The following is a 23,271-nucleotide window of genomic DNA, read 5'->3' as shown; positions in this document are numbered from 1 at the left end:
TTTCACTTATGTGGCAGTGTAGACCAGACCTAAGGCCCCAGTTCAGGAAGGTACCTAAGCACATATATAACTCTGAGCACATGAATAATCCATTGATGACTATGGAACTACTCACTCACTAAAAGTTCAGCACATCACCAAATTCTTTCCTGAATCAGGGCCTACGTACCCAATAAATCTACTGTGATTTTGTAACATAAAAGCACCACAAAATCACTTCCCTATGTGCTTTAATGAAGTGTCCCAGCTGCATCTGCTACTTCCAATGAAAAAAGGCCATGATGTGATCGTCATATGCTGTAGAGCTGTCTATAATCACTATCTAGTGGGGGAGGGGGAGAGAACAGTCATATTCCTTATTTCAAGAAAATAAATGAATCAATCAGTAGCTGTATGAAAAGAATCTAAGAGTCTAGAATCTGTTGTATGAAAAGCTGTTCAGGAAACATACTGCAGCAAGGTCTGCTTCTTAATCAACATTTTTTGGCACTTAGCCTTCAGCGGCATATTCACACAGTCACCTGAAATGATTTATATCGTATAAATGTCAATAGTTAGCAGTGCTGGGTCTTGGATATTGAGCTGTACATTAGCTGTAGGCATAAACAAAAATGTATGGTTAAGTTACGTTTTTGGAGATAAAAGAATTGTCTCCTGAGTGGTTCTGAAGTGAAACCAAAGCAGCGGAGTGGTTCTGGTGTCTAGATTGTTAAGAGGAATATGAAGCTTGGATGTGAAGTGAATATCCAGCCAAAGCGTGCACTGAAAACATTCATTTTGGTTTCAGTGTGTAAAGGTTTCAAAGGTATTCCCCAGATTTTAAGTAGGTCATACTGCAGGAACCAGTAATATCTCTGAACTGGAGTGAATGTTTCAAGTGCACCAATTGTGTATACAGTATTATATACCAAAAATACCTGTGTTAAAAGAAAGCTATTTTGGTTTCAACAATTATTATATAAATTTCAAACGATGGAGGTGTGAGAGATGTTCAGAAACAGGCACAATAATTTTTTTTATAATAGAAAGTGTTAGGCAACCAAAATATAAGTTGCTGCCCTCTCCCCCTGCAATAAATCTAATATACAGCTTTTAAAACTATAAACCCAAATACTGCCAGTCTCTGTAGTGACAGAGGGCCTAAAATTCTGTAGAATGGATGCCAAGTGGAGAAACTGCACAGAGGGGCTCTGCTACTGAGCATCATAGCAATTCTCTCCCAATTGTAGTTGGGGAAAACATGGTCTGGTGACCTGAATTTGATGGGTTAGCTGTTATGGCTTGCCACTGATTGCATCTGACCAGAAGATTTATAGGTTCTTGTCCAGTTTAGACCTACAGAGTTCAAGAACTCAGAGAGTTCTATATCAGGGGAGGACTCTCAGGGTGCTTGGCAAGAACACTGAGGACAATACCAAATTGATAAAACCTTTATTGAAATTAACATAAAAATAAGAAATGCAATGAAACTTATAACTGCAGAACAGTAAAAGAATTCCAGAACTCCTGGTAGTAACATTTCTATTACAAGTACCTTAACCTAACATACTCTCATCCTTCCTTGAGGACCTGGTAATAGGAAGTGAGGACCAGCCTCACTCCTGGCATACCCGGTTACGCGATGGTGCTGGCTTCCCCAGTAATTAGGAATGTTGAGTAGTTATACTATAATACACAAGCTGAGCTGATAGCATGATAGAAGATAGAATAGATAGATAGATGAAAAATCTCTAAAGTATAGGAGAACTGGAAAAAGCACTCCAAGAAACTGAAGCTTCAGGAGTTAGAAGAGCCTAGAACTGAGAAGAGCTCTCTTACAAGATATTTTATAGGATCCTGACCTATGTAATTCAGGCCCAACCTACTATATCCAAATTTTATTTCCATACCCTAAGAAATTTATGGATACCCTTATCCTATAGGTTAGTGGATTATGACACTTTCTAACTATATTAATATGGATTATCTCACTCCAAAACTGCCAACTTAGGCTCTCTTGATGATCTTCAAGTTGTGGTGTACCCTGTGGTTACCAACCGGTTGTAGATGCCGGATAAACCTGTGATGTGATGTGGATAGTTCCTCTCTTTGGTTCTTCAAAGTTCAGCGACCATTCGTATCTGTTCCAAAGACTGCCAGCTTTTATGCTGACATATTCAGAACTGATTATACTTTTTGCTATATAGCAGATCTTATCAGATCTTACAGGCTGGTAGGCTTTTTGCATTTCAGCATTTCAGCAAAACTTATTATTAGGAAACACATGCCTCAACACATCCTAAATTCCAAGGAATTAATACCGATAAATATAAGAATAAAATGGATTAATTTCAGAAAAAGAAACATATTAATTAATACTGCTGGCTGGATTAGTAGGATATAATAGCTAGCAAAATAATCCTATAGGCTACTGGTCAATGACTCTGGGAGCTACAAAGATTTGCTTGAAACAAGTCCTGTGTAGGAGTTATTGTAGTAACCACTGGCTGATTGGGTAGGATCTATACCCCATGGATGAAATCCAGGCTTTGCTGAAGTTAATGGCTAGCAACCTTTACAAGGAGAACACTCTTTGTATAGAAGAATTGCAGAAAATTGTGCTCTTTGGTGCATTTCCTACTTACCTTTGGATTTCATGACATTTTTATTCACTGTCAAGCAGTGTAATTGTGCCTCTAAGGTGCAAAAAGGAAAGCTTAATTAAAGTGGGTGTCTTATAAAGTGAACTTTCTAATTAATGGGGGTTTTAAATTTACATCAGAATGAACTGATCGGAGACTTTAAACAGTATTACTTAATGTTAGACTATGATTTTTCTTTCTGTCTTTGTCTGAAACAGAATGCTTTCAGAGAGCATGAGAAACTTGGCAGTGGATTACAGAAATCCTCCAATTCTCTCTCTCACATCGTTGTTAGTTCTTGAACCAGAATAACATTTTCTGTTGAAATTAGTAAAGCAACAACATTTCTACATGAGTTTCATGATTCTGTGTTTTATGAGAGCTCTCTAAGCTGGTTGCATTTCATGATTGTGAAAACATCCCCCTTCCAAACGCTTTAAAATGTTATGGCGTCTCCTTATGTTTGTCATAGACTGAAAGCAGATCCTGTTTAAGAGAAGTCAGGAATATCCCTAAACAGTCATTTATGCCTTGTTGCATCTGTCATGTGTGGAATAGTCTCTCCCTCAACTGCTAGAAGTAGTGGAATCATAGTTGTCAGGATTTAAAATGAACTAAGTGCTGTTCTCAACTTGACAGGCTGAGATGATGTTTCCAATATGAACTAGCATCCATTCATATCATGTCATAACTCGTTGAAGAGTTTGAACCAAAATGTGAACATGAATGAAATGAAAGCGCACTGATAATTTGAACTGGCTTAATAGTTTAAAAAAGTAACAAACCTGATTTGGGAATATTTTCATGAATAAGATCACTCAATTGGGTTTACTAATGGTATTGTGTTATTCGTAACTCACTAGCGATAAGACAACCAGCCATTATTCATAAAAAATATATGATATGACTGAAAGTTTCAAGGATTCTGGTACAAATAATTTATTTTTTCTAATATTCAGACTGATATTCACTCTTCTATCCTCCTGTTTAAAATGTTGCAGCCATCTGTTTAGCAGAAACAATGCCAGGCCACTTAGGTGGCTAACCATATAACACAAAAAATGAATAGCAATAAATAAGTTATAGTTCTTCCTTTGTGCAAGGGGAGGTAGAAGCCAAAGTTGCAGGTTAGTTTTAGTTTGTCAGTGATTCAGATTTTATATAAAGGTGAATGATCTTTAAATGTATTAATAGAATTATATAAACTTTGTATTTTTAAAAGCAGATTGAGAATGATTTTGCTCTGGCTGACACCCACTGCATCCTGGGCTTTGTAAAATTAATTGTCCCAGAAGAAGACATCTGTATTAGTAGGTCAAGGATGGAAAATGTGATCAGTTCTGTAGCTGGGTCTTGAGCTGTTGTTAGTGGCTTTGAAGATCAGGACCAAGGCTTTATACTGGCTTTGGCATTGGACTGGGAACCAGTGGAGGGATGAGAGCACAGGAAGGCAGGGGTTCAACCCTTTGAGAAGGCAGGCAGCTGCCTTCTGAACAAGCTATAACCTGTGCATTGCTTCCATATTCAGCCACAGATAAAGTGAACGACAGTAAGCTAGCCTACAGGTGACGGGCATGTATCATTGTGACCAGATTCTCATCCAGAATGAAGGGACCGTTTCCTAGCAAGCTGCGGGGGAGAGAAGGATGCTTTCTTTTTTTTTTTTTCCCACTAATGCTACAAGCCTTAGTGATGAATTGAATCAAACTTCTGATGCTTCACACCTTCTTCATTTGTTTGGGGATTTCACACAGATGGGAAATAACCTCCAACCTTTAAGAAAAGGCAGGGAAGGAAGGATGTCTGGAACGTACCCCACTTAGGATCCTTGGTCAAGTGAACTCAGACTAAGGAGTCCTTTCCTGTGTGGATTTGTAAATCAAAGATGCAACAGATACAAGTGGAATGCCTAGTAATGATAGACAAGAACAGAGCTCATGGGGTTTTAGCTGAGATGAAGTGAGTGCATGTTAATGGGATTCAGATATGATGCACCCTGCATCTTGTTCACATGGCTGTTCTGATTATTCCTTTGGGGTGAAATTCATTGCCCCTGTATAAAACCAGGGGCTTTGTTGGGTGATGTTCTGGAGGAGGTGAATTGGGGAAGTGAAATCCAGCCCCGGCAATCCAGGGCACCTTCATTCTGTGGCCTGGGGTAGTGACCAAATACACTCTATTCACTAACATCGGGTGTTGTGGTCACTATCTTGTGTCTTCCTCTATTTCTCCCCCTGTGGCATCGTCTGCACTGGCTTGTGTGGGGGCCAGTATAGAGAACCCCACCGGCATGCAGTAGTCCAACAGCCCCTCTCACCTCCAATTCACAGCTCCTTTGCTAATAGCTCCAACTCCACCCTCAGTCCCAAGCCATGCCACCAGGGCGGGAACATGGTAGAGGGTCCTTCTTATCAGGGTGAGCATCACTCTTGTTCGACAGCATGAACGTGTGAAAATGTCAGGGTTCTGAATCAATGCTTTGCAATGTTCTCTGCACTTATTGAAAACACAAAATGACATGCAAATGTGTAAAACTATAGTTTTCCATTTGCAAATCTATTTTGTGATCGACCATATTCAATTACTGGCTGCTTCAAATGCATTCTCTGGTGCCAGTAGTGGAATGAAATTGACTAGGATTATAGTGTCTAGAGTACTGACCATATTGTTTCAGAAAATTTAATCCCAATCAATTTTGTACTCCTTCCAATGTCTTGAGAATGTTTTTCCTGCTAACTTTAATTGGGTGCAAAGCCACTTCTTGAAAGATGCAGGCAGCCTGAGAGAAGAGAAGTTCACCAGAATGTGTAGTACAAAGAGCACATCTCAAATAGAAACAACCCCCTTAAAGAAAAATTAAGCAAAGAATAAAAATATTAAAGATCTGATGGCAATGTCAATTATAAACAAACATACACACCTGGCATTTCTGGTGGAAGTGTAAAGAATTTTTAATTTCTCAACAGAGGTTATTTAGTAGGTCAAGGATTGTAACAGGCTAAAGAGACTAGAGTCAGCAGAAAACCCAAGCAGGCTATTTCTTTAAACATTTTTTTTTCAAATAGCCTTTAAATCTTCACCTATCACATTATTCTGCACTTTGGGAGGAAATAAAACAGCCAGCATTTACATTGAGCTTTACCAGAAACAGCAAGCAAATAAAACTAATTGCTGGCCAGTTATAAGCAAGTATTCATCACATATACAGACATCACACAAGATGATGTTTGCTGAGAGATACTGAAACTTTGGAGAATCTGTGCTAAGGGATGGAGCTCTGTGCTAAGAGCTAAGAAAATGTGCTATGATTAGAGATCTAGGCCTAGTCTATACTAAAAAGTTAGGTCGAAGGGAGCCGCCTTAAATCAACCTGTTAATGTATGTGTCTTTTACGCCGACCTAAGTCACCTCTAATGTTGACTTGTGTAATCCACCTCTGCGAGAGGCGTAGAGCTCAATTAAATTTTCATGGGTTGACTGAGAGGTAGTGTAGACACAGCGTTATGTATTTCGACTTAATTGACCTTCAGGTGGTGTCGCACAATGCTCATCTGTGACCACTCTGGAGATCATTCCCAACTCTGCTGCACTGCAGCCAGGCACACAGGAAACTGCCCCTCTCCTACTAAAGCCCCGGGAATTTTTGATTTCCCATTTCCTGTTTGATCAGCATTGGGAGCATGTCAGTTTGAGCACAGCTGATCATGGAGACTGCAGGCACCAAATGCACTCCAACCTGGTCTGCACAGTAGGTCGTGCATCTCATCACTGTGTGAGGAGAAGAGTCTGTGCAGGCAGAGTTCAGATCCAGCAGAAGAAATGCTGACATCTATGCAAAGATCACTCATGGAATTGGGGAGAAGGGGTACACAAGGGACACACAGCAGTGCCATGTGAAAACAAAAGAACTTTGCCAAGCATACCAGAAGGCAAGGGAGGCAAACAGTTGTGTTGGTGCTGAACCCCACACATGCCATTTCTACAACGAGCTGCATGTGATTCTCAGGGGTGACCCTACTAGCACCCCCACAAGCAATGTGGACACCTCACAGGTGTGTGAGTCTAGGGACAACAACATTCTTGTGTTGCTGAACTGCAGGGCAGGGGAAAGCTCTGCACAAAGTTCCTGGAAGGTGGCCTTCTGTATTGGAAAGTTCTGCAGTCACTGCTCACCATCCGATACCTGCAAAATGATGCAATTCCACCAGTCAGTCTTTGTTTCATGGGACCAGATACAACACTCAACAGAGTGCAGCTGCACTCTGACTACCAGCAGCATCTGTGAATTGTTTTCTTCAGTGGCTTGCAGCAGGGCTGCTTGCAGGACATTGCTATGTTCTGTGCGGCGGACCCTACTTCGGCTCTGGAAATACTGCAGGAGAAGGTGCGAGGTGTTTGAGATGCTCATAGCAAGAGTGCACAACTGAGCAGGCTCCATGCTTCTGGGGTTAAGGCGTATTCATGGCAGTTTTAAGATGCAAAAGCCACTGTGTTGTTTGCCATTGAGCACAGTGCATCATGGGAAGCCGACACAATGTTCCCATTCTCCCCTGCAACAATGTTTTTGTCCCATGAGGCATTGCACAAACTTCCCAAAACACACTGAGGCAAGTTGCACTTTAGGACAGCTACAGTAACAGAAGTTTGCCAGGGTATCCTACAGGGTAAAATGCTATAATAAACCCATCACAATTTAAAGCTGGCCTACGCAGCAATAGCTTGTGATGTAGTAGAAATGTCCATACTAGTAAACAGCTCTCCTGATGGCTGCCTGTGATCTCGCTTCTTCCTGGTGTCTATTACCAGTGGTTTAATTATTTATTGGAAATAATATTTGCTGTAAATATAGCCTGGTTTGTACTTCACAGATCATTCACAAACTGGTCCTGTTTTTTTCTAGTTCATTTGTTATTTGTAAGTATCTGCCAAATAGGTTATGCAAATCAATTTCATTATGGTTTGTTCATAAACTGCTCACAGCGATTATTCACTAATCATGTGTAGTCTTGAGTAATTGGTCACCTAAATTAAAGGGTATTTTTTGTGCTTCCTGGCAGGATGACTTGAATAACATACACGATGAATAATTAATTCAAAATAACAAATAAAAGACTTATGGTGGGAATTTGTAGGCTTGCTACAACTGATTAAACTTTTGAGATTCCACAAGCATTTTCACAAATATCTGACAGCTATCCGAATACCGGATCCCTACCAGTTAATAGGAGAATGATTTTGCAACTTTTATTCACTAAAATGTTCAGAACTCATTTTTGAAACTGTATGACTCTTTATCCCCTTGTCTGTCAGAGAAAATGTAGGATTAATTACACAGAATTCACAATTACCACGTGGAGGTTTTTTCATATGCCTGCCATGTTTAGTAGCGTAGGCTGCTGTCAAAGATGATAGGGATGTTTTTGCTTTACAACAATGCTGTTCCAACGGTGCGGAGTCAGTCTGGAGAATATTGTTTGGTGTGTTTGTCGGTTCCCTGTGCTTGTGTCAAGATTCAGATTGTATATGATATCATAGTACCAACTGAAATTCTACTGTGAAGTACAGATATGCCTGAGACAAAAACCCAGGATCCAAACACTTCCTGGGACTGAATTCTGTAACTTGGGTTGAACAGTATCTTTACTTTGTAGTGTATGTTTCTGTATACTTTGCCAGTTGTGCATCTTCTCCTGCAGGAGACCACCAGGTAGCCTTTTGACTCCAAATATTACTCTGAGCATAACATGAGGCAAACCTCATACACACTGCTACATTAGTGGCTTCACAGAATTTGAGGGAGTTTTCACCTAGTAAAGACCAACCATGTCAATGGGTAAACAAATGGCTATTCCACAATATATCTCTTATGGATCAGTTGGTTCCCAGGAAGACAAGTATAATGGGAACCTAATGCTTCACTTCAGACTTGTAAATGGCAAAATAATGTACTGCTTTCAGATAGAAAAGGAGGAATCCTTCCATCCTCCACCTTTGACAATTGGAGCTTCTCAAGTACATCCCCACTGGCAGGATTTTTAGTGGGCCAAATTCAGTGATGCCATAAGCAGCAGTGATGTAAGTTACATACAGTGGGTAAGATTCTATTCTCATTTACATCAATGATAGTGGGAGTAGCTGAGATCCAAATCTGACCCGCTGTGCAAATTGGTCTGAAAATGAGTATAACTGGGTATAACTGGTGAGTGTAAGTAGTGTAACTGTAGAGAATCAGGTATTTGGAGCATGATTGTAACTTACATGTTGGCAGCAGAAAGAAGAAAACTGAAGCTGAACAAAGCAACTAAAAGGATGTTGAAAGAGAAATGCACAGGACTAAATACAGCTCTCATTTTCATGAGGGTCACTTCATTGAAGTCAGTGGAGCTGCACCTAATTCGGTGTGCATGTAGGGGAGATAATGCACCTTAGATTTGTTCTGAAAACAGTTTTAAGAAAAAGAAAAACTTATATGTTTTCTCATCCAAAGAACTTTTTGCTTTGGAAAGATAAACTGGATAGAGTAGGCTCCTGCTTGAAGATGCTTACTGTATAAAACATGTATAGGTTTCAAATTGGTTTTGGTTAAGAACTGAGATGTACATAATAAGGAAAGGAGATTTGCCATTTCACTTGATGCTGTGGAAAACAGGGAATGAAGAAATCTTATCTCTGCACCACAGTGTACTAGATGTTTCCTGAAGAGCTTTCTATTTAATTCAGATAATCGATGCTCAAATGAGGGTTATAATGGTAAGTAGTTATGTTATGCTGCCTCTTTTATGACTGCCTGCAGGGAAAGAAGGGAAAATGCCAGAGTGTGCTATTGGTTTTAAGTGATGCACATGGCTTTGCACTGGGGTGGATTTCACCCTAACTGAGGTTACTGTGCCTATGGGTCATGTAAATAAAGAAGGAAATAAGAACACACTAAAAGGGTCATTGCTACGTATCGCAGGTTCAGCAGTATGATGACTCCATGGAGACGCAGCTGGGTCCTGTTCAGATGTTGTTATACTACAACAGTGTACATTGCTTTAGGGTGTCATTTTAGTCCTCACTGAAGTCAGGTATTTGGAGCAGGACTGTAATTGAAGTCAGTCTTTCAACTGACTTCTCCAGGAACAGGATCAGGCCCTTAGCTGATCAATGAGAAATGTTACATCTTTTCAAAGAGAGAGAGAGATTGGTTGCAGTGCAGAAAAGCACAGAGATGGTGAAGTCTTCGGGGAAAGGACTGTGCACCACAGACAGTCTCTGAGTGGAGCCTCTGAGCACCATGGTAACAACAGTATTCCATTATGATAAAAGTAAAGGATTATGTGCACAAGGGCAGCTAATGACGACACCCTGTTTGCTGAGCATGATTTAAATTAATGCCTATCAATAGGCAACTATGGCTGTATCTTCAATTCAGAAATCTTTTGGCATGTTGGCTTGCCCTAACAGTGAATAAATGGCTTTGCCAGCTAGCACCCGCAGAAAAATACCCAATTCAAAATTAAATTTAAACGTCAGTACTAAAAATCACAAACAACTTTGCCACATTTGGGTCATGCTAACAGTTACATGAATATATGGGAGCCAATTTTAATTATATTGTAACATGGAAAGCAAATGAAGCAATGCAAGTTTTTAGCAGGGTTTTAAAAGTCTTGGGAAAAAATTTCATTCATTTGATTTTCAGAGAGTAGAGAGGGTAGAGGCAGGACTTTGCAAGGTAGCACCATTTGGAAGTATTTAAAGCCTAAAAGCCGAAAAACAAAACAAAGACAATTAAAGGTAAAATCATCTCACATCATTTATTCTCCCGTAGATGGCCACTGGTAGTCTTACCATAGTGTTGTCTCTCCCTGGTTAGTGATCATCTAGATGACATGGTGCTTTAAATACCAGTGACTGCTGGCACTTTCTCTGCACTTGACTTCAAGATCTGTGGTGACCCCCACCAGAATTTGTGAGCTCCTTCTCCTGTTTTGATCAGCTTATAGAGGGAGCATTGCAGAGCAACACCAGTTGCTGGACTACAAAATCTGGGCCTGCTGCCATCTCAGCCCTGTCAGACACTGCTCGCACCAGAGCAAAGGACCAAGTCAGGTCTCAGACTTTCATTCATCATCCCCCACATGGCAGTGGCATCGGTATCTTTAAGGAAACAATTATCCTGGTAATCATTTCTTGCTGCAAGTTTTTTGGAAGATGAAAGTTTGTAACAATATAAAATACGACTACAACTTGCAGTAGTGAGCTACAGTAGATCAAGCCATCAGAGCTTCCTACAGCAAGACTCTAGTCTCGCTGACAACACCACCTTATGTAGTGCGATAAATAAAAACTTCAAGAGTGTAATAAAGGTGATGAACGTGAACTGCATTTCACTATAATGGGATATGTTTTCTGCTGAGACACAGAACATTAGGGAGTCTATGTTTAATAAATAACCAGTGCTTCCTAATCATTACATCAAAAAGGAGACTATAGTACTGTGAATTGCAGTGTTCATTCAGAAATATGAATGCTACCACCCTTAAGTACTCTGATTTAGTTTTGCAGTGCTGCTATGGTTCAGTGGTTGCTGGTATTTCTTTTATAAACCTTATTCTGAGGGGCTCCGAGGTCAACTTTTTTCATCAGCATTGTGTTCAAGTGTAGACTATAAATTCTTGAACTGGAGTAATATGGGAGGATAAAATTACTTTAAAGGTGTTTTTTGTTTTGATTTTTTTACTTTTATGATGTCAAAAATACTTCAGCCAAAATATCAGACTCAGGCCTAGATTTTTTAAAGTTATTCGTGTGTTGCTCTACTCAGCACTGCAATGCCTGTCTTAATCTCAAAAGTAATTTAGGCTCAGATCCTCAAAGATATTTAGGTGCCTGACTTCTATTAATTTCAAAGGTTAGGTGCCTAAATGCCTGTTACTTTTGAAAATGAGGCTTAGGCTCCTAAACCAATTGGGCACTGCAACAATGAGTGGAACAACCCGTAAATAACTTTAAAAATCTGGATTTAAGTCCCTTTTTTCAAAAGTCGCTCAGGGTCAAATTTTCAAGGTATTCAAGCACTTAAAGATAGACACCTAATCTGTCTTAGACACTTTTGTCAATCCCTTTAGGTGCCTAACTCCCACTGAAGACAATTGGACCCAGACTCCTAACTTGCTTAGGTGCTTTTGAAAATCCCAGGAGGCACTTATTTGCATTTTAGGTGCCTAAATACCTTTGAAATCTGTCCCATTAGGCTTCTAAGTCATGTAGGCACTTAATTTTTAGCCTAAATCTTGATTCATTTGTTTGAAACAGTCACCTGCAGCTGCTAAAGTGAAATATTTGGAATCAATACAGCAAAAATATTCTATAGATTTTATTCCAAAAATTATTCACTGCTCCTAAATTTAACTTATAAAAGTAAGTAGAGTTAAAAATGGATATCTCTTCAAGGTCAGTTATAGAGCATATATGACTCTTTCAAGTCTACATAGTTGAATTACATATCCTTGTTTTTTAACCCAAAACCAAAATAGACTTTCCGCTGTAGGTTTGCAAAGCTGCGTGTATGCTCAAGTTCCCTCTAAATGTTGGGAAATATTCATATGTCTTATTACAACCGTATTCACCTGCTCTACTCGGCGTTGTTAGGCAACAGCCTGGTTTTATTAAACCCCGTTCCTGTATCTCAGCTTTTGTCATTTTAAGTCTTCGGCCAAATTTAGTGCTGAGGTAAGTGAGTACAATTCTCAGTGGGAGTTGCACCTACTTATTCAGGGGTCGAATTTGTCCCTCTGCCTCTCTTCCAGCTCAGCTCTACAGCACAGAAAATCTGGCTGGGGAGAAGAGCAAGGAATGTTTAAAAGGTAGATGAGGGCTCAGCTGAGGCAGATCTGATAAGCTCCTTCAGTATAAAATTTTCTTTATGGCTGTTCTGCTCTTATGAAAAGATGCTAAATCTGAGTGGTTTGTTCACATTACCTGGTCTCTGGAATAAAACAATGGGCTCAAAATGTATCCTTTGAGAGTGGTTATATATTTTGCTACAATGCTGAGACACATCAACACATAAAGAGCTCACTGTGTTATAGAGGCTGGCTTGTTATGTATTGAGTCTAGCTTTTTGCAAATGCTTTCAAAACTCAGTTAAAAAAATAGAGAGACCCTAACTATAATCTCTGTGTGTGTGTGTATATATATATATACATATACACATACAGAGAGAGAGCGCGCTAGCTATAATTTAATGTTACAGGCACTACATCATGGCTACAGAAGTGATCTTAGCAATTTTTTTTATTTTTTTGGTCACAGACAATCCTACTGACTCACCCATCCACCAAAAAATTACTTATTCCTGTTCCACCCTTTCCCTGAGATAAAAAATGCTAACTGACTTGTCAGGGACTGGGGCATGGGCAGTCATGCCAAATGGTCAGAGCAAGGCTGGGCATGATCGCAGAGAAATTATCACATCTGAAGGCTTAAGCACTGAGCAGTTGCTGCCAACAGCCATTGCTGGGTTTAAGAGTGGACCTGGCAATGCCACTTAGCCAATCAGGTGCTCTGGTCAATGAGGTGTTGTAGCTGCAGTTAGTCAGCTGATCCAGGCTCAGCTGCACGCCCTGATCTCTGACAATTCTAATCCCCCATTCTCACACGTCTCTGCATTCATGTGAATGAATGAGAAGAGAATCAGATTAATTGAGTCAGATTAACATCAAGGCACGCAGCTCAACTGCGCTTCTACTACCATATGTAGAGGGCTACTGTCCCAGCCAGGGTTCTGTTCACCTTTTCTGCATTGCATATGAGCTCTAGATTGTGACAGAGTATTGGAGGTAGAAGAGTACAAAGGGTGGAGACCAGGGACTATGAATGTGATAGAATGAATGGTCGGGTGGGTGGTGAGGATATGAGGTCAACACCTACGGTAGAAAAGGGGAAGAAAGAGGAGAAAGGAGCAGAGGAAATGTCTGGAAAAAGGAAGAGAAGACAGAAGCTTAGAAAATGTAAGGAGAAATCTGCACTCTTCCCTGCCCACATTCTCATCCTGTGAACACTTCTCTCACTGCCTACTAAAATGTCCCCTCTTACTAAGATAATGGCAGCTCCTAGAGGCTCCAACTAAGATCAGGGCTCCTTTGTGCTAGGTACTACAGTATACAAACACATAGTGAAAACAGATCCCAATAGACACAGACTGGGACAGGAAACAGAGAGGTGCCTTCCCATAGGTCACACAACAAATCAGTAGTAAAACTGGGATTAAAACTGAGGTGAGCCTGAGTACCAATCCAGTGTCCTATCCACCAGGCTAATCTGTATCTCTCACTATAGACTTTTCCCCTTGAAGACAAATATGCTGGAAATTGAGTGTGGCTATATGGTTGCTCTGTTAATTATCCTAAAATATAAATACACTCTCAGACTATAAACATTTGCAGGAACTCAAACTCAGCTGATCAGTTTCAGAAATACCTATCTAATTTCTTTCAGATTAATCAAACAGTTGTATTTAAAGGTTAAATTCAGGTTCTACTGATATTACTGCAAATCCTAAGAGTTTTTCTTTACTTATTGAAGACCTCAGTTGAGCCTTGGTTACATCACATTTCAAAAAGCTAATATTCTGAAGAAGCCAGACTGAAAGGTACAGTCAAGAAAATACTCAGTAGAACACACGTGTGTGGATAAATCTGCTGCAGTCTATTTTCTTTCCAGCACAATTAAAATTTCCTGGTGGTGACAAAGGTACAGTTGAAATAATTTCAGCATGATTTTTTAGCTCTGTGGTCAGTTCTCAGTCATCACTAATACTGGTTATTTGTTTTGTCCAACGTCTATGAGAGTAGCATGCCAGGCCCAGCTTTAGCATTTTGAGGCAGGCCCTGAACTGTAAGGGATTCCTGCCAACTCATGGGTTAGGGAGCCTCAGGTTGATCTAAAGTAATGGTGCCTAGAGAATTGCACCTTTTAGTTTCTGGCTGCCATAGTAAAGGGATTTTCTGTTACTTAAAAAGTTTATGGGGACCCATCAAGGGCTAGAGCTGTAGAACCCAGTCCTTGGAGTAAAGCTGGCAGCCCGCAGACCAGACTGGACTACTACATTACAACACTCCCAGCAATGACCTGCAATAGGGCCAGTTCTAATAACTCCCTCCTTCGTCAGCAGCATGTATGCGCTGATTTGCTCTGTCAGAGTTGTGATTTGCTCTGCTTCACATGCCGTGTCTATTCTCTCTTAAATAAGTGTGTGCAACTCCCAGTGATGTTAATGGAAGTTTATGAATGCGCATCATAAGAAAAGACCCCCGTGGCTAGAAGGAAACTGCATAAGAGTTGTAGCTGCTAGTTTCCGTCCTAAGAGACCAAGTGTCACTTCTGAAACATGTTTAGTTTTCTCAGTCTGGATCACTGGAAGTCAGGAGGTTGCTTCTGATGTAGGGTCTCCCACGAGGCAGCACCGAGAACAGGCTTATCCATGTACATCTGCTGATTCCAGCTTCCCCCTTCTTATCTTTGTTGGTGGTATTATTATTGTATAAGTATTTTACAAGCAGACGGCAACTTTCTGTGCTAACATACTCCCCCATACAATCACACTGACTTTCATTGGGGTGTACAATGGATAAGAGAGGTTAGAATTTACTTTATCCAGAAAGATATTGAATCTGCCCCCAAAGAACTTACAACCTAAAATAGCTTGAAAGTTATGAATTGGGCAGAGTAGGTGGTGGGTCTCCATCTAGATATTACTTTTTAATGATGATGTTTGAACTGTAAGTTCATTTACTTTTGGTGACATCATAGCAGAATTTTCAGAAGCCTTCTCAATCCATTGCTAACTTCACACACTCAAAGGCAGACCTCCTCGGGATCTACTGCACACCCCTTCCATCCATCTCCACGTTAGTCATCCCCTGCCACAGTGACCCACTACTTTTCCTTGCATGATAACCTTCTCAAGCTTATTACTGTCTCTATGCCCACAGTGACCAAAGTACTTAAGTTTGCACCTGTTGATTTCTGAGAGCAGTCTGCTCCTCTCCAATAATATTTCTGACACTAAAAAGTACAGGAGATGGAATAAATCTGTTTTTGCTAGGATCTGAATTAGGATTTCTCATATCCAAAAGAAACTGGTTCAATACTTGAACTAAAGAAAAATTACCATGATTTGTTGGTAATAAACTTTGCTGAACTGTGCTCTTCTGGCTTTTCAGCCACTACTAGGGGAAATCAGAACACCATTATCTCATTTTAATAAAAATACAAGACACTAACAGAGTGTTCCATCACTGTGTATATTGGGTAAAGTTCACCCCTGCATGGAGGGCTAGAAGAAGGCATTTTTGAGATTTAAGTCACGCATAAAAACTCAAAACTGGGATTAAGTGAGTCTTAAATGGTGATTAGATACTGTGCTTACAGCTGCACTGTGTTAATTTCACCCAGTTTTGATTTTCATTAAAAGTTTGTGATCAAAACCAGAACTCAAGCAAAATTCATGTAGAGTTCACCCCACCCAACCATAGACTGCCATTGAAGTCAAGGGAAATTTTGCCATTGTCTTCAATGCAAGCAGAGTTGGGTACATATTTTGTAGGATTGAGACACACATTGCTCATAGTGACATCTGTACGACTCTGTTGTGCCAGTTTTTGCAAAACATGAACAGAGTAACTTCACTCATACTGGTGCAACTCCATTCTGCTAACTGTGAACAGTACTTGGCCAAGCCTGTCTACTTAGATTTTATTTAGGTCCTGGGGCAAAATAATTTATAGCAAGAAAAAACAAATGTTACTTTTTGATACAATGCACAATAGATATGACATACAAGAAAATAACTCCTTTGGTGTCTGTTTTTTTTTCTTTTCTTTGCAGAATATTACAACACTTCAATACAACTGCAGAAGATTACACTATCATTTTCACATCTGGAAGTACAGCTGCACTTAAGCTGGTAGCAGAAACATTCCCTTGGATGCCTGAAGGCTTAGGGCACCCCAGCAGTCGATTTTGTTACCTAACTGACAGTCACACATCTGTGGTGGGTATGAGGGGGATAACTGCTGCAATGAATGTGTTATCTGTTCCAGTGAAACCCAAGGACATTTTATTTGAGAAAAACAGAGTACCAGCTGAAGAACAGAACTGCATGACACCTCATCTTTTCTGTTATCCAGCTCAGAGCAATTTTTCAGGTATCAAATATCCTCTTTCATGGATACAGGAGATAAAATCTGGAAAGCTCTGCCCCATCAAAACATCAGGGAAGTGGTTTATTCTACTGGATGCGGCTTCATATGTCAGTACCTCTCCATTAGACTTAACAGTTCACCAGCCAGACTTTATCCCCATATCATTCTATAAAATCTTTGGATTCCCTACTGGTTTAGGAGCATTGTTGGTAAACAACCAATTTGCACCCTTCTTGAGGAAAAGTTATTTCGGAGGTGGAACTGCAGCTGGCTACCTTGCAGGAGAAGAATTTTACTCCCCAAGACCATCTATAGCAGAAAGGTAATGTGTTTTTTTGCAAAATCAGGATTCATGTGGATGTTGTTTGTATTAGAAAAATTTGTGTGTTCTGGCAGTACTTATTTATTCTTTGAAACTGATTGTGTGTAAGATAAAATGTTCTGAAATATTTTTTTCTATTTTAAAAATAATGTCAGTCTGTCATTGAACAGAGATCTCTTTATAGCACTTATTTCAAAAATATTTAGGTGATGGGCCCATTGTGAGTCATGCTGTTTTGCCTAAAAGGCTCTATGAGCTTTGGAGGCTGTGTCCTATTAAATTCAAAGAGGCTAGTTTTATTTATTTCCACTACAGAGTTGGAAATAAGGCCATTTTTCAATCTGGTTCCTCAGATAGGCAGGTCATGTGTCATCTAATTTTCAGATATGGGACCCTCAGATACCCAAACCCTACCACTGCATACTGAGGCACATAAATGACCGTTTCACATACCAAAGAGTCAGTATGAGTATTCAAATGCTGGATTTGAGTCATCATGTTTGAATATTGACGTCTAACCCTTTATTGGTTATTTGAACTCATAACATTTTCTTGTTATTCACATTTAGCATATAGTCAGTGCTGGCCAGAATTGTAATGGTATTATGCATGTCTACAGTTTTGATAACTGAGGCTGAAATTTTCAGAACTACATCAGGAATTTGCATATCAAATTCCCATTAGAAATTAATGGGAACCTGATTGGTCCTGCTTTAAGGGGGTGGGATAGCTCAGAAGTTTGAGCATTGGCCTGCTAAACCCAGGATTGTGAGTTCAATCCTTGAGAGGGCCATTTAGGGATCTGGGGCAAACTCAGTACTTGGTCCTGCCTAGTGAAGGCAGGGGACTGGACTTGATGACTTTGGAAATCTCAGTCTGAATCTCTCAACTATTTATCAAGACATTTCTTTACAAGGTTATGGGATTTGTTTTTTTAACATGTTATTTCTAGTCACAACATTGGAACAGATCAAACTGTTGGGACCCAGCTGTTATGTTTAAAATGTACTTCCTGGCCACCATTGACAAGGCTAATATGCTAACCATATTTCTGGGTCCATGATTGATGTAAATAGGGTCATCAGTGCTCATAGAGACAGTAATGCTTGCCAAGTTATAACACTACCAGCTTCTATTATCAGATGCACCACTTCGGGGCTCCTTCTGTCTTTTATCATTTGATATTTGCATGATTTTAAAGTACTAGTTTCTTAAAAGTGCTAAAAAGTTCTTTTTAAAGTGCTAGCTTCTCACTAGGAGGGAACATAATAAGAGAGATTCAGATTTATATTTTATTTCAGAAGGAAACTTTTTTGAAACTAAAAAATATTCACAAGGTAGATTAGAAAATGTATCTCAGAAACACATCTGGTGGAAAGAATTCCCTGTCCTCACATAATCAGGGCTTAGTTTACTAAGGAAATGGCTTCTTCCAAGGCTGTGTGAGACTTCAGTGGAGATTTATAAAGTAATGTAATTCCTTCTCAAGGCTGACACAATTGATACTTTTGCCTTATGGATACATTTTGCTGATGTTACTTCCATATTGAGAGCACCAAAATAAGGTATAATTGGCATCATCTTGGACTCTTGTAGATTCCATAGACTCACTTTTAAATTCATCTCTGATTTTGTCCCATTGTATAGTAGTAATCTCTCTTCCTATCCCTAAACACACTTAAAAGCTTGGGTTTTTATATTTTCATCCATGTATCAAACATCTTGACAGATTATTATCATCATTCAGAAATCTAGCCTCATTTTCTGTCTTTGTTTCTGCACAGCAGGGGATAATAACATTATATGATTTGTACAGCAAGTATGGAGTGATAAAATATTCATCCTCTGCCCTATTTTTCCTTTGTATTTGGGATTGCTATTCCGATGCTGATCATTCTGGAACACTTAACTAAAAGACACCAGTAGCTGTTTCTATACCTGTCAATAGGATGGTTGTGTCTATCCACTAATCTGGAGTATCCCAACCTGTTAACTGTTTGTTTGAGGAGCATGTTTCATTTCTGAGTGTATCTTTAAGAACAACCTTGAAATCCATTCACTCCAAGGGCCAATGTATTACTTAGCTCCCACTTCAAACCCATGTTAAAGGGCAAATCCCGATCACAGTATGTAGCTGAATTACATTGGCTGGGTACTGGGGAGTGCTGCAGGAGCAGAAATCTCTGCTCAAGGGTGTGAAGCAGCAGCAGATCCACTTCCGCTGACAGGCTGTCGTAAATAGCCTCTGTCTACTGTGCCCCTTCTCTAGACGGGAGAAAAAGACCAGAGGAACTATGTAGTGGTGGATACTTTGGTCCACTCCCCGACTCTACTTTAAACACACTTTCCATACCAATAAGTGGGGATCATCTGTGCACCTGTGTTGCACACAGTGAGGGCATAATACCTAAATGGCTCTATCTAGAATCCTACCTTCGCTATACTACAAAAGTACACCAGTTCCATGCCCACCGAGTAAAAGGCAATCTGTCCGTACTTACTTAATTGTGGATAGGGCTTGTATAGGGGTCTATATCTGGATAAATCTCTCCCTGTTAGCTAGTCCTGTATGTTCAAAGACTTTTGTTACTCTATTATTTCTACGGCACTATAGTATTTAAAGTGCTAAAGGTCCTTATAAAAAAATCCTTGTTATTTTCTAAATTTAAAATTCACAACATTACTAAGAAAAATTCATCCATCCCTAATGTTTGTTCTCTCACTCTGTCTCTCCCCTCAATTGCTTTAAGAAATGTGATTTTGGTGACTGAAAAGCTCAAAGGATCATTAAAGAGCTACAGAGACTTTAATCTCTAGGCAATACTGGGTTTACTGTGGTGCCAATGGTGCCGTTGTGCTGGGCCCACACTCAGAAGAGGCCCATAGCATCTACATATATAGATTTAAATGTACACATCGTGAATCGCAATACACACATTCTCTATTGAAATGTATATAGGAAGAATTTGGTGCTACATTTTAAAAAACAAACCATTTGCAAAGTAGGTATATATTTGAAGTGCCACATAAACATGTTGTCATGGTGTTGTAGTTTACATTGTATTTCCGCACTGCAGTCATTTACAGTGAGGCGCATTGTGTCGTACTGTCAGCGGTGTAATGTGCGTACGCACATACTGTAGTCTCCGGGCATGGGTGAGGTGCTGAGCAGGAAACTATAAACGTAGAATGAATGAACAAGTCCAAGTGATAAAGAAAATAATTATGAAAAAACATTGAAGTGGCACGCAATAATGGAAGCATAAAGCAGAATCAGATGATCAGAATGCAAAACAGCATTGCTTACGCAGAGACTGTCAGTGGTGATACTAATACTACTAGCAGTACTAGTAATGATGATGAGCATGTAATTGATTATACTAGTATGGCGGCAGGTGCATCCTACATTGATCATGACTCTGAAGAACATGCTGTTTCTTCTAATGAAATCCTTTTGCCAAATAAAGAACACAGCAATAAAACTGCTGCTGCAAAATACATCAGCATGATTACCTTCCTCTGATGCTGCCCTGTGGACTGTTGATGTTTTCACCCAACAGTACTGCATAGACATTTCTGCCAAAATCGTGATGGAAAATATGCAATGTCATCAAGACCACATAAGGACAGAACAAGGTAATTATAACTTTTTATGTTTTTTTATACATTACTCGAGTAATTTTATGAGATCAAGTTTTTCCAGCAGGGGTTGACTTAACCATTAATTTTGTGAGACAATTGAAATAAACAAATTTTTATTGTATCTAAATGTAAAAATGTACATTCTAAGTTGCTCATTACTATACTATGTCTTAATGTCCCACAAGTGTGTATTTTTTCAACTCAAATGTTGGAGAGTGTGCGTTAATATTAAAATGTTTTTGATTTTAGGAAATTCTGTGATATAGCCTTCAATCAAGTGTCCCTGAACGTTGAAACTATTGAAAGGGCCTGACTCATATATTCACCATTGACTGGCTGTGTCTTCTGTTTTGTGTGTAAATTTTCTTTGAATAGCACATCTGCACTAGCCAAGAGAGGATTTGATTCATGGGATCACATTGGCAGACTTGGTGGCCACGAAAGTTCTGCTAAGCACCGACAAGCTCTCACCCACTTATACAGTGTGTTTATCGAAGACTCAAACCCTTGATAAAGATATAGCAGATGGGTGTATTAAAGGAAAAAATTACTGGACAGAAGTGTTGAAGCAAGTCGTATCAGAAATAAAATTTCTGACAACACAAGGTCTGGCACTGAGAAGGACTAATGAAACCTTTGGCAGTCTTAATAGTAGCAACTTCCTTGGCTGCTTAGAGTTCTTAGCAGAGTACGACTCTTTCCTGGCCTGCCAGCATTGATTCCATGCCAGATACTAGCCATACTGATCAGCTGGCATTTACTGTGTGCTATGTGCTGAATAACTGTAAAGCTGTGGAACAGTTTTGGAATTCTTCCAATTACATTGCATACAGGTCTTCATTTGTTTAATGTTATCAATGAAACCCTAAATGACAAACTAAATATCAATCTAAAGAACTGCAGAGGTCACACATGCAACAATGCCTGACACTTATTCTGCTATGCAAGCTCACATAATTGCGGTCAACAAGAAAGCTGTGTACATCCCATACATGACCCACTCACTGGATCTATATGATGGTGCTGCTACAGAGTCATGCACTGCTGCAATTAAATTTTTTTTGATTTGTCCCAAAACTGTATGTGCTTTTCTGAGGTTTGACTTGTTGCTGGAGCCTCTAGCGAAATTCTCTGAAGGAGGAGACATCAGAGGCCAGTAAGAGAAAACTTTTCCCTACGTGCCTCAGTGACACAAGGTGGTCAGCTTGAGCGGATGCACTTTGCAGTTTATCGTGCAACTAGAAAAGCTACAAATCTGTGCCTCAGGCTCTTGGTGTGGACACTCTGCAGAAGAGTGACACAAAAGCAGACGCAAACCCATGAGCTGAAACCATGGATCAGTTGGAGACTGCATTTTTGACACCAGTTTGGAGTAGTATCCTTACAAGAATAAAGAAAACAAATCAACTTCTGCAGTCTGAAACAATGGACTTAGGCACAGCTCTGGCACTGCTGAGGTGACTATCTGAGTTTGTCACAGCACAATGGAGACTTTTTGAGGAATACCATGAATCTGCAGCCTCTTTAAGTTCTACAACTAACTTTCAGTTAAAGTGGCAACATCGTCCAAAGCATATGGCTGATGATAGCATAGATGCTGGAACTAGGAGTGCTGGGGGTGTGGCAGCACCCGCTGGTTTGAAGTGGTTTCCATCATATACAGGGTTTACAATTTTGTTCAGTGGCTCTCAGCACCCCTACTATAAAAAATGTTCTAGCATCCATGGAAGATAGTGTTGCCTTGTGCTGACTGGTGAAGAGAAGTTCGAAGTTGAATCATCCTCTGCCATAGTTGACTCACTTGTCAGCAATCTCAATAGAAGAATTCATGCATATTCAGAAATAAACAACCGTTTCTGTTTTTTAACAGATGACCTTGGCAATCACCTTTGTCCGGCTTGTCCTCATCCGTACCTGCACGAATGCAAGTCGATGCCACACCATTTTATTTTGTTGCTAGCATGTTCTTTCCATTTCTGGCCAAAGAGTTTTGTCATGGGATCGGCCCAGTGCGTTTTTGGTCTGCCTGGCGATCACTTGTGGTCTCTGGGTATCCAGTCACTGATGTGGGTTGTCCAACTATTATCTTGCCTGTTAACTACATGACCTGCCCAGCTTTGCTTTGACCTTGAGAGCACTGCTGTTAAAGAGTCTCTCAGAAGTTTAATTGAATTCTATTCAGATGACCTAAATGAAAAGATCTTTGAAAAATGGGTTCGATGGTTGCTGTAAAGCAACTTGCCTCCAAGCCATTATCATAAGCTCTGCCTATACCACTGCAAATGCTGACCATAATGTATATGCATAATTTGCGGACAGTCTTTCCAAATGTCTTTACTGCACTACGCATTTACCTGACACTACCAGTCTCAAACTGCGGTGGAGAAAGGTCTTTTTCACATTGAAAAAGGATAAAAAGTGCTACAGTGGGTCAAGAAAGACTTGATAGTCTTACTCTATACACTTCTCCAGTTTAACTGAAACATTTGCTGCA

The 23,271-nt window shown here is 39.9% G+C and overlaps 1 protein-coding gene across 4 annotated transcripts in view; it reads left to right on the top strand.

Moving 5' to 3' along the window:
• MOCOS (molybdenum cofactor sulfurase) overlaps positions 1–23,271 on the top strand; it is a 394,972-nt gene that overhangs the window by 148,721 nt on the left and 222,980 nt on the right. For 3 of the 4 annotated variants that reach the window (XM_050937684.1, XM_050937685.1, XM_050937686.1), the window contains exon 4: positions 16,497–17,135. In XM_050937684.1, the coding sequence (XP_050793641.1) occupies positions 16,497–17,135 (639 nt within the window). Of the gene's footprint in view, positions 1–10,479; positions 10,786–16,496; positions 17,136–23,271 lie in introns of those variants that run through there. The other variant, XM_050937687.1, reaches the window with a different exon arrangement.

This window comes from Gopherus flavomarginatus, chromosome 2 (genome assembly GCF_025201925.1).
Source record: "Gopherus flavomarginatus isolate rGopFla2 chromosome 2, rGopFla2.mat.asm, whole genome shotgun sequence".
Classification (NCBI taxonomy): domain Eukaryota; kingdom Metazoa; phylum Chordata; order Testudines; family Testudinidae; genus Gopherus; species Gopherus flavomarginatus.
The sequence above is the reverse complement of the archived record's forward strand: the minus strand, read 5'-3'. Positions and strand labels throughout refer to the sequence as shown.